The sequence below is a fragment of the Colossoma macropomum genome, unplaced genomic scaffold, assembly GCF_904425465.1.
Source record: "Colossoma macropomum unplaced genomic scaffold, Colossoma_macropomum, whole genome shotgun sequence".
Classification (NCBI taxonomy): domain Eukaryota; kingdom Metazoa; phylum Chordata; class Actinopteri; order Characiformes; family Serrasalmidae; genus Colossoma; species Colossoma macropomum.
In genome coordinates, this window is record NW_023494792.1 from 34,062,888 (window position 1) to 34,076,947 (window position 14,060).

At 39.3% G+C, this 14,060-nt stretch overlaps 1 protein-coding gene across 4 annotated transcripts in view; it reads left to right on the top strand.

Annotated features, from left to right (window-relative positions):
* The window catches only part of LOC118812175 (sodium bicarbonate cotransporter 3-like), a 71,805-nt gene extending 58,918 nt beyond the window's left edge, over positions 1–12,887 (top strand). For 2 of the 4 annotated variants that reach the window (XM_036576952.1, XM_036576953.1), the window contains exons 18-26: positions 144–257; positions 1,809–1,970; positions 3,264–3,515; positions 5,064–5,132; positions 5,577–5,750; positions 6,792–6,926; positions 7,150–7,259; positions 8,890–8,982; positions 10,623–12,887. In XM_036576952.1, coding sequence (XP_036432845.1) covers positions 144–257; positions 1,809–1,970; positions 3,264–3,515; positions 5,064–5,132; positions 5,577–5,750; positions 6,792–6,926; positions 7,150–7,259; positions 8,890–8,982; positions 10,623–10,707 — 1,194 coding nt within the window. In that variant the 3' untranslated portion in view covers positions 10,708–12,887. Of the gene's footprint in view, positions 1–143; positions 258–1,808; positions 1,971–3,263; positions 3,516–5,063; positions 5,133–5,576; positions 5,751–6,791; positions 6,927–7,149; positions 7,260–8,525; positions 8,584–8,889; positions 8,983–10,622 lie in introns of all 4 variants that reach the window. The other 2 variants (XM_036576955.1, XM_036576954.1) reach the window with 2 other exon arrangements.
* The last annotated feature ends 1,173 nt before the right edge of the window (positions 12,888–14,060 follow it).

Here is a 14,060-nt window from a genome sequence, read left to right on the forward strand (position 1 = left end):
ACAGACACTGCTTTTTGTAATTGTTATGAGTTTGAATCATCAGTACTATTTATTTATTTGACTTTCACTTATGGACGCTTGAATGTGTGCACACAACATGCGTGTATGCATGTATGTTTTTACCTGTTTGTCTCTGTGTGTAGGTGCGCTCCACTATCAGTGATTTCGCAGTGTTTTTGACTATAATGGTGATGGTGCTAGTAGATTATCTGATGGGGATTCCATCCCCCAAACTCAACGTACCTGACCGCTTTGAGGTAACACACATGAACACAAACACAAACAGTTCTCATTTATTCAGGGTGCAATGTTAACATTTCTCCCCAACTTGCTCAGTTGGGAAAGTGGACAGAAAGGCACTTCTTACTTTTTCAAATATAATTAAGCACACATATTCAAATCTTTATGGCAAATATAATATTAGTATTATGTTACACTTTGCACTAGAGACTATTAGCAACAAAACAGCACAGCAAGCTACATATAACTTCACACAGAACTGGATTAGACTATTTTTCCTGAAGCAAGGTGGTGATTGTATATGAGGGTCATTCTACAGAAACGTCCATTTTTGTGTCCCTAGTGTTTACAGATATATTACGCCTGAAAAACATGTTAGAGTTACATGTTATTTATATTTTAAAATAAAACAATAAGTTATTTCAACAATTTCAACTTCAGTTATATAGAATTCCAAGCACCACAGAAGAGCTCGTCCTCACAGTCATGTGTAAAGGATTAGTGCCATGTTTTGAAGTAAAAAACAAGTTTTTCTGCAATTTTCTACACATGACTATGAAATATATGATTTAACTGACATAAAGAAAACTAATTCCAAATAAATATTATAATATATACGATGAAAGTTGTGGTCCCCAGGAGTCGTGTCACTGGTGTTACCGTGTAACAGATAATTTTTTATTTTGAAATAAAAATCACACTGATGACATCACTTGACTTCCTTTTACCTATTTTCCGAGGATCTATGAAGAAAAGCACATGGTGAGTCCACTGAGTCTTTCAGTTATCAGAATTTTTTTCATTAAGCTCATGATTTCATATGAAGCTTTTAGCTGAAGTCACTGGTGTGACCGACTTTATTCTGAGGTAATTGTGAAAAAATTGAATACAGATGGATTAAATGACATATTTTGGTGGATATTTCATAAATGACAACATGTGGTTTGATGCTCTGTAGCTGTCATTTTGTAAAATGCATTTTTTATTAAAAATGTCTCTGGTGTTACCTTTCTTATGTGTAACACCAATGACGATCAGTAACACCAGTGACTCCTATGATTGGATAAAAACTGGACATTTCTGTAGAATGACCCATGAAATCGAATGAAGGCAACATCAAGTACACTGTCCACTTTTTCCCCCCCGAGAATGTCAAAACTTTCCCATTACTAAATGGTACCTTGCCCAGCTGGGCAAGAGATTTTTGCAGCTGTTGTTTCAACTTTGTTTTACTTGCTCTTGGCACTCAATAATGTTGAACGCTGTTATTTGATAAAGTCTTTGGAATAATAAAAACAATGCACTACTTTGCATAGCCCTGACTCTCCTATGTGTATACTCAGTGTGTGTTTATTTGTGTGTGTGTGTGTGTGTGTGTGTGTGTGTGTGTGTGTTTGTGTGTTTATTTGTGTGTGTGTGTGTGTGTGTGTGTGTGTGTGTGTGTGTGTTTGTGTGTTTTTTTGTGTGTGTGTGTGTTTGTGTGTTTATTTGTGTGTGTGTGTGTGTGTGTTTGTGTGTTTTTTTGTGTGTGTGTGTGTGTGTTTATTTGTGTGTGTGTGTGTGTGTAGCCCACCTCTAAGCACCGTGGATGGCTGATCTCTCCTCTGGGTGGTAACCCCTGGTGGACTCTGCTTGGGTCTGTTATTCCTGCTCTTCTTTGCACCATCCTCATCTTCATGGACCAGCAGATCACTGCGGTCATCATCAACCGCAAAGAGCACAAGCTCAAGGTAGATTAAAGCTGATCATGAGTTTAGTGTTCACTGATTCTCAACTGCTGGTAGCTGATTCTGATGAATACTTCAAATGTGATTTATCTGCCAAAAAATATTTGGTGTCTAAAATTTGCTTCTTTAATTATAGCGCTGTAGCTACAAGGCTAATATAGCTTACAAGTTATGGAACCTTATAGAAACATGCATGAATAAGGCCGAGCACACTCTGCATGACTTATAAAATTTTTGCAAAAGCAAGAGCATCTCACACTTAATGTCAGTCTTTTACAGAATTTCTTTCGTGTCTTTTGTTTCGGCTATGAAAAAAACACTCAACGTCCCAAATCTTACCATTAATATGTGAGGCTAAATGTCAAATGATGGATGAAATGTCAATATCCTTATAATATCAGTGAGTGCCTTGATGTTCTGGTCATTATAAAGGCACTAAAGTTATAAAGGCACTCATGTGTTTGCCAGTGTTCAACAAGCAGCTCCTCCACTGCTGCGCATACATGTCCCTTCATCGTTTTTACTCTGCTAGCTTGCTCACTGGCTATTGCCTGTATCACTTGTTCCACTAGCAACTTTTGGACATTGTAGTTTTTGCTATTCATAGCAATGACAGTGAGGATCACCTTAGGTGTCAGGATCCAGTCCTTGTGGGCCAAAGCATTAAACACACCTGATTCAGCTCATCAGCTAATTAGCAAGGCCTTGATGAACTGAATTCAGAGCGTCAGATGAGAATCTCTGCAGCACTTTGGCCAGTTTGACATGCCTTGAATAAGAAGAGGTCCATACATGGTCCACCATCACACACTAAAAGGCTTGTGAATGTTTTCGGACATAAAAATCAAGCACTATAAGTTTAGGAAGGCCTATGATAACTTTAGGGCTAGATCAGAAGGTCAAGATGGACTCATTTCCCCTCTCACATTTACAGATCCTCCATGCTATCAGTCACTTCTGACTGAGCTTCCAAAAAAAGCAGGTTAAAAATATGTTAGGCCTAAATAATCTGGCTTAAATGGAGTTTTTAAGTAATCTTATATGGACGTGTGGTTTCCTACACTTTATGACACATTGTTATCTATACAAATGGACAAAAGTATGGACAAAATTCAGGCTTTTAAGATGCCTGCTACTGTTTTTACTGTATAGCAAGTCTATTAGAGATTACTTAATAACACAGTTTCAGGCAGATGTTTGATGATGTAAGCATGCAGTTTGCACAGCACTTACTGGTAACTTCAGGCTGTAAGTTCATAACTATGTACATTTCTCCACACCTTTCCCTCCCTGCAGAAAGGCTGTGGGTATCACCTGGACCTGCTGGTTGTGGCGGTGATGCTGGGTGTGTGCTCAGTGATGGGACTGCCGTGGTTTGTTGCAGCCACTGTGTTGTCCATCTCCCATGTAAACAGCCTGAAGCTGGAGTCCAGCTGTTCAGCTCCAGGGGAACAGCCTAAGTTCCTGGGCATCAGAGAACAGCGCCTCACTGGGGTCCTCATCTTCACTCTGATGGGCTGCTCTGTCTTCATGACCTCAGCGCTAAAGGTCAGAGGTCATCCATGTGCAGTACTACGGCTCTGAATAAAGCAGTGGCATATCTGATGCTGTGTGTAGCAGACAGGACCATTCACGTCCATGAACAGATGCTGTACCAGAACAGGACATTAACATTATTTAATATGTTTTTTCTCATCGTTTGACATCAAAACAAGTGGAAAACGTTGGAAGTGCAGACTCAAGCATGTTGATACAGAGTGTATATAGAATAGAAATGCAGTTCATTGCGTAACAAATCATCATGTAATTATGTAATTACATTTAAATAGTATAGCAAGACTACACTAATAATTTTAGACTTCCCATGATTAAGTACAGCATAAACTTTATTTTTTTGTGGTATGTGTAAATAATACCAAAGTATGTCCATGTTAGGATATATACAGTCATCATACAGTGTTTTAGAAACCCCTATCTCACTGGTGCAGTTAGACACTGTAGCCCAAATGTTGTTGCACAGTTTGTGTTATCCGTTATTTAGCCCTTCATCACTGGGCAGTTTCTGACCACAGAGCTGCTCTTGGCTGGATATTTTTGGGTGACGGATCACTCTCAACCTAGCAGAGAGACCGAGATACTGTGTAAACCAGGGCTCAGCAACCCAAACGTTAAGCAGAGCCGTTTTGTCCTTTCAACAAAAATACAACCACCTCGGGAGCCAGAAATAATATTTTAATCCATTTTAATATCTTGCCTGTAAATATGTCTTAGTATGTGCTAATGCACTACAAAAACGCAGACTGACTTTGCTCTGCCTTAAGCTTTAGCTCAGCTATAGCTGCTTTTCTCACATCTCCGGCAGGAAACTTTTCTGCAAAAGAGGAATAGTTACTTGTAAAATGTCTCTCAACGAATTTTCCTGTTCCACCTTAAACGGTGCACGAGGCACCAGAATGTGTCCAAATTATCAATGTTCATCTTAAATCTTTGTCTATTCGTTAGCTACTAGCAAGGCGAGACTGTTGTCTGTGATGCTATGGTGACCTTCAGGGTTAAAGGGTGAGGTAGCTCTTCTCCAATTATCAGATGGCTACACTAATTCCAGCATTTACAACCATTCAGTGTTAAAACTGTGTTATAACCATCAGCAGAGCTTTATTTTACTGCAAAGGATGATTATTTTATTTTTACCTAATAATCTAATTCTGCTGTGGAGCCGCAACAGGACAGCAAAAGAGGCACATGTTGCCAACTTCTGGTGTAAAAACTCCAGAAACATCACCATGAACACTACTGTGTCCGTGTCAGTGCTGTGCTGAGAATGGACCACCACCCAAACAATATCCAGTCAACGGTGATTATGTGATCAGAGACTGACCAATGATGAATGGCGTACAGGGTGACTGACAAACTGAGCAGGACAACAGATGACCCATAGTCTGTAATTGGACACTGTAAGCTAGGTGGAGCTCATAAAATTACCAGTGAGGGGGAAACAGATGGGATTGAACAAGATTTTCTGGGTTTTTAATGTGGACTGTGAGTGTAAATATTACGTCTTGTGTGTTCAATGATCCAAATGTGTCTTGTTTCTAGTTTATTCCCATGCCGGTGCTGTATGGAGTCTTTCTCTATATGGGTGTTTCATCTCTGAAAGGCATACAGGTGAGATCATTACAGTTACAACCCAGTGAAAGTACGTTTCGTTGATCTTCTAAGTGAAAATAAGTTAAAACTTCCTCCAAAGTAAATTAAGTTAAACATACTGGAAAAACTTCTGCCATTTTTTCCATGCATTTCATTCAGCAAAACAGCAACTGTGCACTAAAATGTGCAGAAGTCTGATCTCTGTAGAGGATGTGTTAAATTATTTTCACTTTATCCACCAAATGTGTCATCTGACTGGCTTTGCTCAGACGTTTGCATATGACTGTAACGCGTAGCTGATGGGTTAATCTACGCAAACACTCAACCTGAGGTGCTTTTGCAGTTTTACCTTATTCCACCTCAATTTCTCTCTCTTGCTGTCTTCACGTTGCTCTGGCTACATCACTTGTTCTTTCATCTCTCTCATGCAATCTCACTTTCATCTTATTCCTCTTCCCTCAGTTCTTTGACAGGATAAAACTGTTTGGGATGCCAGCGAAACACCAGCCAGATCTGATCTACCTGCGTTACGTGCCGCTGTGGAAGGTTCACGTCTTCACGCTGGTGCAGCTCACATGCCTTGTGCTGCTCTGGGTCATCAAAGCCTCTTCCGCCCGTGTCGTCTTCCCCATGATGGTACCGGCACCCTCTTGTATATTTATTTGTGCTCAGAACAAAAACGGACATTGATCTAAGCATAAATCTGCAGCAGTCATTTATTAAAAATGTCAGAATAACATTAGCATGATGGTGTTTATTACACTAATAAAAAAGGTTTAAAATGCAGTTCAATGCAAGTAAAGCAGTGTTATACTTTTGATTTTGATTAACTTTATTGTGCCACCAGGGGAACCCAGATTGCATGTCATAAAAGAACCACCGGACATACACATACACCAGACCTAGAACCTCACACCCTGATTACAACATTAAGACAGTATAAACAACATGGATATAGATTTATATAATCTACACACTATCACTGTACATCTCCTGTCTGAGGGAAAAAGAACATGATTAGATTAGATATAATTCTTCATGCCAATCTAATGACAGACTGCACTAAGAGAGGAGTTGCTGGTTACCACCAACAATGTTCCAAGCAGTCTTTGTTCTTTAGCTGTGTTGAAAGATCACCAAACCAAACTGAAATGCAGTATATTAAAATACTCTCTAAAACGGCATTACAGAACAGGATCATAAGCTTCTGATCCACTCCAAAGCTTCTTAATCTCCTCAAAAGATACAATCTCTGCTGCAGCCTGGCACAGAGATACTCCACATGGGTCAACCACCCAAGTGTCTTCCCAATATAGACTTATAAGACCAAACCTGAGATGCAGCGTCATTGTGAATAACCACCGGACTGTGATTCCCAATTCCCTTTGGGTTGAAGACAATCTCTCGTGATTTCTTAACATTTAAGTTAAGGGGAGTCTTATCAAACCATTCCACAAATTCCTGTATCACAGCAAAATTGCTCAAAATTGCAGCATCATCCGAAAACTTAAAACAAAAAATGATCTGGGAACATACTCGTACAGTCATTAGTGTAAAGTGTAATAGTATCTTGGCACTCTTAAAGTAACGACCTTGAATGTGAAGGTTACTGATTTTAGCCCATGTCCATTTGAGCTACTGCACCGCAACATCACCCTGCGTTCCTCCATGCCTCAGGTGCTGGCGCTGGTGTTTGTCCGGAAACTTCTGGATTTCTTCTTTACTAAGAGAGAGTTGAGTTGGCTGGACGACCTGATGCCTGAAAGCAAGAAAAAGAAAGAAGATGACAATAAGAAAAAGAAGGCTAAACAGGTATGTCAGAGTGGTCTGGAGGAAAAAGGTCCCCTTTTAAATGAAGCGAATAAGTCTGTGCATGTAATAAAAATCAAAATTAAATAAATGTAGGATATGTACAGTATCTGGCTAATGTCAGTAGAGGGCATTAAGTCAGGGACAGCGTGCGATGCCTTTTGTGGTTATATCATATGTGATCACAACATCCCGTAAGCCACATGATTGGTTCCCTTCTGAACAGGAGGCTGAGGAGTGTCTGGAGGAGGAGGAGGAGGAGGCCAGACTGTCCTATGCAGGAGGAGGAGGAGGAGGGAATGTGCTGAAGATCCCAGTGCACTCTCACGGTGGCAGGTTAGTAAGTCTGCAGGAAAGCATGAAGACTGCAGCCCATGAACAGGACATAGAGGTGCTCCCCCAAGAGGCGAATAAGTGTTACTACCGTCTGAATATAAATACTGCCTGTTCTTGTTTCCGTTGCAGAAACAGTGAGATATATGAGCCTGTTATAAAGATGCTAGAAACAGTAAGAAGGGCTAATGTGGTGAAAAAATCAGTTATGATTTAGTGAATATAACTGAATTGCTTTGGCTCTACAATGTTAGTCTACATAATAAACTTCAATAAGCCACTTGGCTTGAAGGTAGGGCTGCACAGTACGGACATAAAAGACACAATGTGTGATGGATTTAGAAGTTGTTACTGGCGAAGTGATTAATTATGACTAGTGTGGATCTGGTTGTGTGCCCAGGAAGTGTAGACTTTTTCATTTTTCATTACTTGCTGTAATTAAACAAAAATCTATTTTTAAGTTCATTTAACAGTAGGTAACAGTCAGTGATGGTGTGATTCAAAGCAAAAAGCTGGGTAAACCCTAAAATCCAGTGTAAGCCTAACTGCACAACTGTGGAACAATGGACAACTACATACCAAAACCAAATTTTATTTTTCATGGCTGAAATTTCATTATTTCACACGTTGCACTATAGTTTAGTTTACTGTATTGCATATGCTAGTACTTTAAAATTGAAATGATGTCAAAATATATTTTTAGTAGTTCTAATTTGAACTTGCAGCTAAGACACCAAAATTTAGTATGAAATGCCTACAGAAATGTTGACACGGTTTCTTCAAGGGAATGAAATGTACAGCATACACCCGTAGCATAATTGATCTGCTGGGTTCTCTTTGGCTCTTTCTATATTCCATGAAAGAGGTGAGAAATGAACGGGAGAACAGAATGCAACTGTGTACAATCAGTTCAGGTAAAATTAGATATGTTGACTTAGATTTTTCAAGAAATCTCAGCGAGTGAGTGAGTAAACTCTAACAAAGAGGTGTGGTAAGTAGAAAAAGAGAAGAATGAAATCCATTTCAAACTTTAAAAGTTAACTTTATTGAGAAAACTCATTATCACAGTAATGATAAGAAGAGGGTGAGTAATGATACCAGCGGGTGACACCAATAGCCAACAGCTTATAAAACACTGGGTTTAAAAGCTATACTGTGCTTATCTTTGTTTGGTAGCTGCTGAGAGGCGGTAGATTCTACAGTCATTGCTTCTGCTGTTGCACTGTGTGTACCTGCTCATCAGGTGTGCAACATGCTGCATTTGTACAGGTCATACCAATCAGCAGGCCTGTCCTCTAGAGTGGACGAACAGGAGTCAGAGTTTGGTGTAAGACAGAAAATGGTAGATGATTTTAAGCTGCTTGGCTTAACCTGCTGCTGACAGTTTAACCGTAGTGGAATCAGGGCAAAGAAACTTGGCCTTTAAATGATTTATCATGCATTTATGGGCGTATTGTGTGTGTCTCTAAAATGATTTGATGTGTGCTTTTTGTATGCATTGCATTTTATTTCATTCCATTATTTGTGTGTGTCTTTCTAAACCATTCATTACTGAGTCTTCTGTATCTGTTGTTTTTTCGTTTTTCTTTTCTTTCTTTTCGTGTGTGTGTGTGTGTGTGTGTGCTGCATGCAGCGCTGATCAGTTGTTTTTTAATATAACTGATGAGGTGAACAGGAGTTCTGCATGGAAAGCTGTTGCATCAAACACCATGAAGAAGAGCGAGAGGTAGTTTCACTTCCTAATAGCAACTGTGTGCTAGATTTGTCAAGTCTTAACATTCAAGTCTTAGCAGTCTGAACATTTTAACAAATTTTTTTTTGTATATGATGTATAACATGAATCAATTTAACGATTTAATCCCTTTTCTTTCACTCTGCCTCTGTATGTATGTGCATATGCATTACCTGTCAAAAGTTTGAGGACACTTGTTTTTTCATATGTTCTGAGGTGTTTTGCTGGAACAAAACTTTGTATCTCCAAAATGGTAACTTTACAGGAGAAGGAAAAAAACATACTTTACTTTTAATGTTAATCAATGGAACAAGAATGTTTCCCAAATTTTGGGTCGTTTCTTTTGGTCCATTTATTATGAAATGTACAAACAATCTAAAGGACAACAGGCATTTTCAGATCATGTCAAAAACTGAAAAACAAAAATGCAGATACAAAGATTTTGTTCTGACATCAGCGATATACAGGTATATCACTATACCTGAAAAAACAAGTGTCCTCAAACTTTATATATATATATATATATATATATATATATATATATATATATATTATTGATTTCATTTCCTGTCAAAATGACCAAGTACAAGTTATTCATTCTTCAGCGTGAAAAGAGCAGAAAACATATATTTAACAGAAAATGACAGAAGCCTCAACAACTACATGTAATAGCAATTTTTAGCCTGTATTGCAGCTTTTATTCTTTTCAGAAGACGTCAGTTTTTTAAAGAAATCTGCGTGGATATCATTACATGGATGGAAAGAAATCTGCATGGATAAATATCATTTAGATATTAGCAGCATTTTCTGCTTCTTATAAGTAATCCTAATTACACATTTAGACTAACCAGTCCATTAAACCTCACTCCACATCTCAGATGTCCAGTTACGGTGTTCTAGAGCAGATGTTCTCAGTAAGAGCGTCTTAACAGCTACACATCCTTTCAGACCCATAGCGCTGAGTTGTCTTCTCACAGTGGAAGGATGGACAGAAACACCTGTGGGATGTTTTCAGATCTGAAGCAGCTTGATTTTATCCTCTCTCTCAAAGAGGAAAGCTTTAAGTGCTGTTTATCTGATTGGGACAGTGTTGGTGGTCTACCAGGTGTTCCAGGTGGTTGTTAGTCCCCCTTTCTCTGTAGCTTTAATCATTTTTTGGACTCCAGTTTTGCAAACACCTGTTGTCTGGCATTTATGTGCATACTGCGTGTTGATGGAACAGTTCTAATCTCCCCAGAAATACCTCCTTTAGCCATTTTAGATGCACCTGAGAAAGAAATCTGCAAGGCAGCCAAGGTGTGTTTGGGTAGTTGATTATGAATATGTTAGTGTCTCTTTGAAGGGGAACATAATGTCAGTGAGTTGTTTGGGAACAGCTTTTGTTGGGAGGACTCAGCTGAACTGGCTGGTTTTTAGATTGGAAGGATGGAAGCGACAGAAAAGTGAAGAGTGGACAAATGAAATGCTGATAGATTTGATATTATACTTAGTGTTGGAGGCTTGTGTTGTGTCACTTTCTATTAAATATGTCTATGTATGACTTTTGCACAGTACTGTCTGTTTATATATGTCCGTGTCCTTGTTCTTCTCATTCTTACTCTCTCTCTTCCTCTCTCTCTCTCTCTGTGGGCTAGTCAGGAGAAGGTGGCTTGTGTTAGGGTGAACATGGAAGCAGCTCATAACGGGTGCGGCAAGACAGATGTAGAGACCGCTCTCTAAAGGAGTTTATTCTTCCCTTTTGGAGCCACGGCGGACCCCATCACACGCTCCTGCTGGAGCAGAGCAGCCTACGCTTGTGCTTCGGCCTGGGCTGGACTCAGCAGCGCCCCCCGCTGGCCTGGAGGCGAGAGCAGAGTGTGTAGAGGAACAGAGTCACCAACGCCAAACTGCCAGGCCATAGGAAAGACCAACAGCCCAACTGACTCGCCCGTTTATTTCTTTAATTAATATTATGCTTTTATTTTGAATATTTCACAGCATTTTTTTTACTTTTCAATTTAGAATATTTTGGGGACTTTTTTACGTTTAAACTTGCTTCATTCGTAGATAAAATGGTGACTCATAAAGTTGGCTGGGTGCAGTCGTGAAACAGCCATAAGGTTTGCTTACTAAATGAATGTGCTTTAACAGAAATTCATATATGTGTCTTCTGAATGATGTCATGTTTCATGTTCATAGATGCTGTTTGATGTGCAACTGTCATGGTGGACGCCCTTTAAAACGTACAGGTTCCAATTCAGGTTTTAATTATGTGTGCCTTGTATAAATGCCTGTTGTCACGCACAGACATGGAGACTGACGGGGGCGGCAAGAGAGAAAGATGAAGAGATTATTAAACCTGTATCTTTCCCAAAACCCCATTTTTGGTATTATCCCAAAGACTGTCATATATGTGTAGTGCCCTGTCCCCACACACCTCCACAGAAGTGTCCCTGGTTCTTCTGTATGAATTCTAGAACTGATCTCTGTATTCAAGCGCACTTTTTGGGATTACGGTGTTGCGTCCCTCACTGTATTCCCTCACTTGTGGTCGTGCACTGTATGTAAGTGTTTCACACATTGCCAAGTCATTTTAAATGTTCTTTCTTGAGTAACTGTCACTTGACGGATGTGGCTGTATTGTTTTCAGTGTGTATAATTTTGATATTGTGTTAAAACTGGCACCCACCAGGCGTCTGACCGTAGTGCACAGTGTGTGTTATGTGTATCACTGTATTGTATTCCATAGAAAAACTTTATACACTGTGTAGTAGAGGAGCAGTGGAACTCAGTGGCTGATCCAGGAGCCTTGCAGGAACTGGTGCAATGTTCTAGAGTCCTGACTGACGTAGAAGCCGGACTGATGATGATGACTGATGTTTTAAAATTCTGACCACCTGATCTAGAATAATGGTGGGTGTCTAATTCAAGAATCCTGACCCATGGTTTACAGTCCTGACTGGTGTAAAATGCTGAATGATGTTCTAGACTCCTAACTGATGTTCTAGAATCCTGACTGATGGTTTACAGTCCTGTTGTTGAACGCTGATTGATGTTCCAGAACCCTAACTAATGATCTAGAATCCTGACTGATGGTTTACACTCCTGTTGTAGTACGTTGATTGATGTTCTAGACTCCTAATGTTCTAGAATCCTGACTGATGGTTTAGAGTCCTGAATATTGTAGAATGCTGATTGATGTTCTAGACTTCTAATTGCTGTTTTAGAGTTCTGACTGATGGTTTACAGTCCTGACCATTGTAGAATGCTGACTGATGTTCTAGACTCCTAACCGATGTTCTAGAATCCTAATTGATGGTTTACAGCCCTGACTGTTGTAGAATGCTGACTGACGTGCTAGACTCCTGATTGATCTTCTAGAATACTGACCAACATTTCAGAATTCAGACCAATATTCCAGAATAAAGGCTGTAGTAGAATCCTGACATTCTAGTCTCCAGAATCTCAATGTTCTAGAACAGAGACTGATATTCTAGAATCCTGTCAAGTTCTTGGATCATGACTGATGTTCTGAAACCCTGGCCGGTCTGGATTCAGACCATTGGGGTAGAATCTTGAGTGAAGCTCCAGAATGATGACTCTGTTGGATGGAAACACTAGAATAAGCATATTAATCACTTAGCAAGGAATCCTAGAATTATTGTTAGAGATGTATTCAGTAAAAGTCTGAATTCATGAGAGGAAAGGTTTAAAGCACTGTATGTTGCAGGATTCTTGTTGAGTTCAAGGATGCAGAGTCTCCTGCACAAGAGTGAGACTTTACAGCTGAGCACAGCAAAGCACAGGGAGTAGAGAAGACATATGTACTGCTATATATTTGTGCAATAAACAGTAATGTTCTATTTTGTAAAATAACGGACAAAAGCAATAAAATACATATTCTATGTAGTGGAGGTTTATTTGTGTTGCAGGTGTTTTTTTTATTGGGTGTGATCCCACACTGACCTCTACCAACTAGTAGACTGACTCTAGCATGCCATGGGGCTTGTTAATCAGTTATTGAGCTGATTCAAGTGTGCCAGGTGAGGGAAAGCACAAAAACATGCAGATGTGCAAAACACTGGGTCCCCAGAACTGACTTTAGGAATGCCTGAGTTAAGGTAACAGATGGGTTCATTCAGAAATGACTGTTATTTGTCACAACTGAGAGAATAATGTGATGAGACCAGGCAAAATGTATTATTAAGAGAAATACATCAAAGGAATACTACCTGAATAACACTTAGATAGATACAGAGAGAGAGAGAGAGATAGACCCAGAGAGGAGGATTCCTTTCTCTCTGATCAAGGCTTACCTCTTCAACTCCTTGAGACCACCGGTGGTTCCAAAATGCACTTCGTCATATTCTTCACAACTTTCATATTTCATAAGCTACATTCAAAAGGTGGGTGTCATATGAGAGCTGTAACTGTCTTCTTTCCAATCAAATAGATGGGTAATGTAATTTTAAACCGTTGTAATAGAAGAAGCTGAACTCTATATACTATAAACTATAAACAGTGATATACAGTGATGTACTCCTTAAAAATTATTTTTATAAAATAATACACAGAACGTCTAAAATTTTTGGCTTTCAGCAGTAAATTGTAAACATATAGCAATATGTGTTTGATCATAAAACACTTTCTGTTCATTTGAGGGGAGCTTTTACAAAAGTAAATGCAGTTACTGAATAATTTGCCTTATGATTTGGTCAGGTAAATTCAGATGGAAAACCAGAATATACCCTGGAGAAAAAGAGGTTAATTGTTATCGTTTAAACCAACAGCTCGGCTGCCACTGACCAATGAAAAGTGACCACATGTTAAAATCACCTGCCCCATATCTGAGGTTTTATCGGACTTGTTCCATCTCTTCTCACTTCAAAGGAAAATTTTATTTCTTAAATGTTGCATGAAAAATCGCAGCAGACAAAAAGGAGATTATCACTGCAGATCTGAGCACAATGTGGTGCTTTACTAAGATCTCTACTGCAACTCAAGAAGAGATGTGTGAGATTACTGGCCTCTTCAGGAGAAAATATCTGAATATCTGATCAGCAGGAGACTTCAGCTAAAGTCTCTTTTGTCTT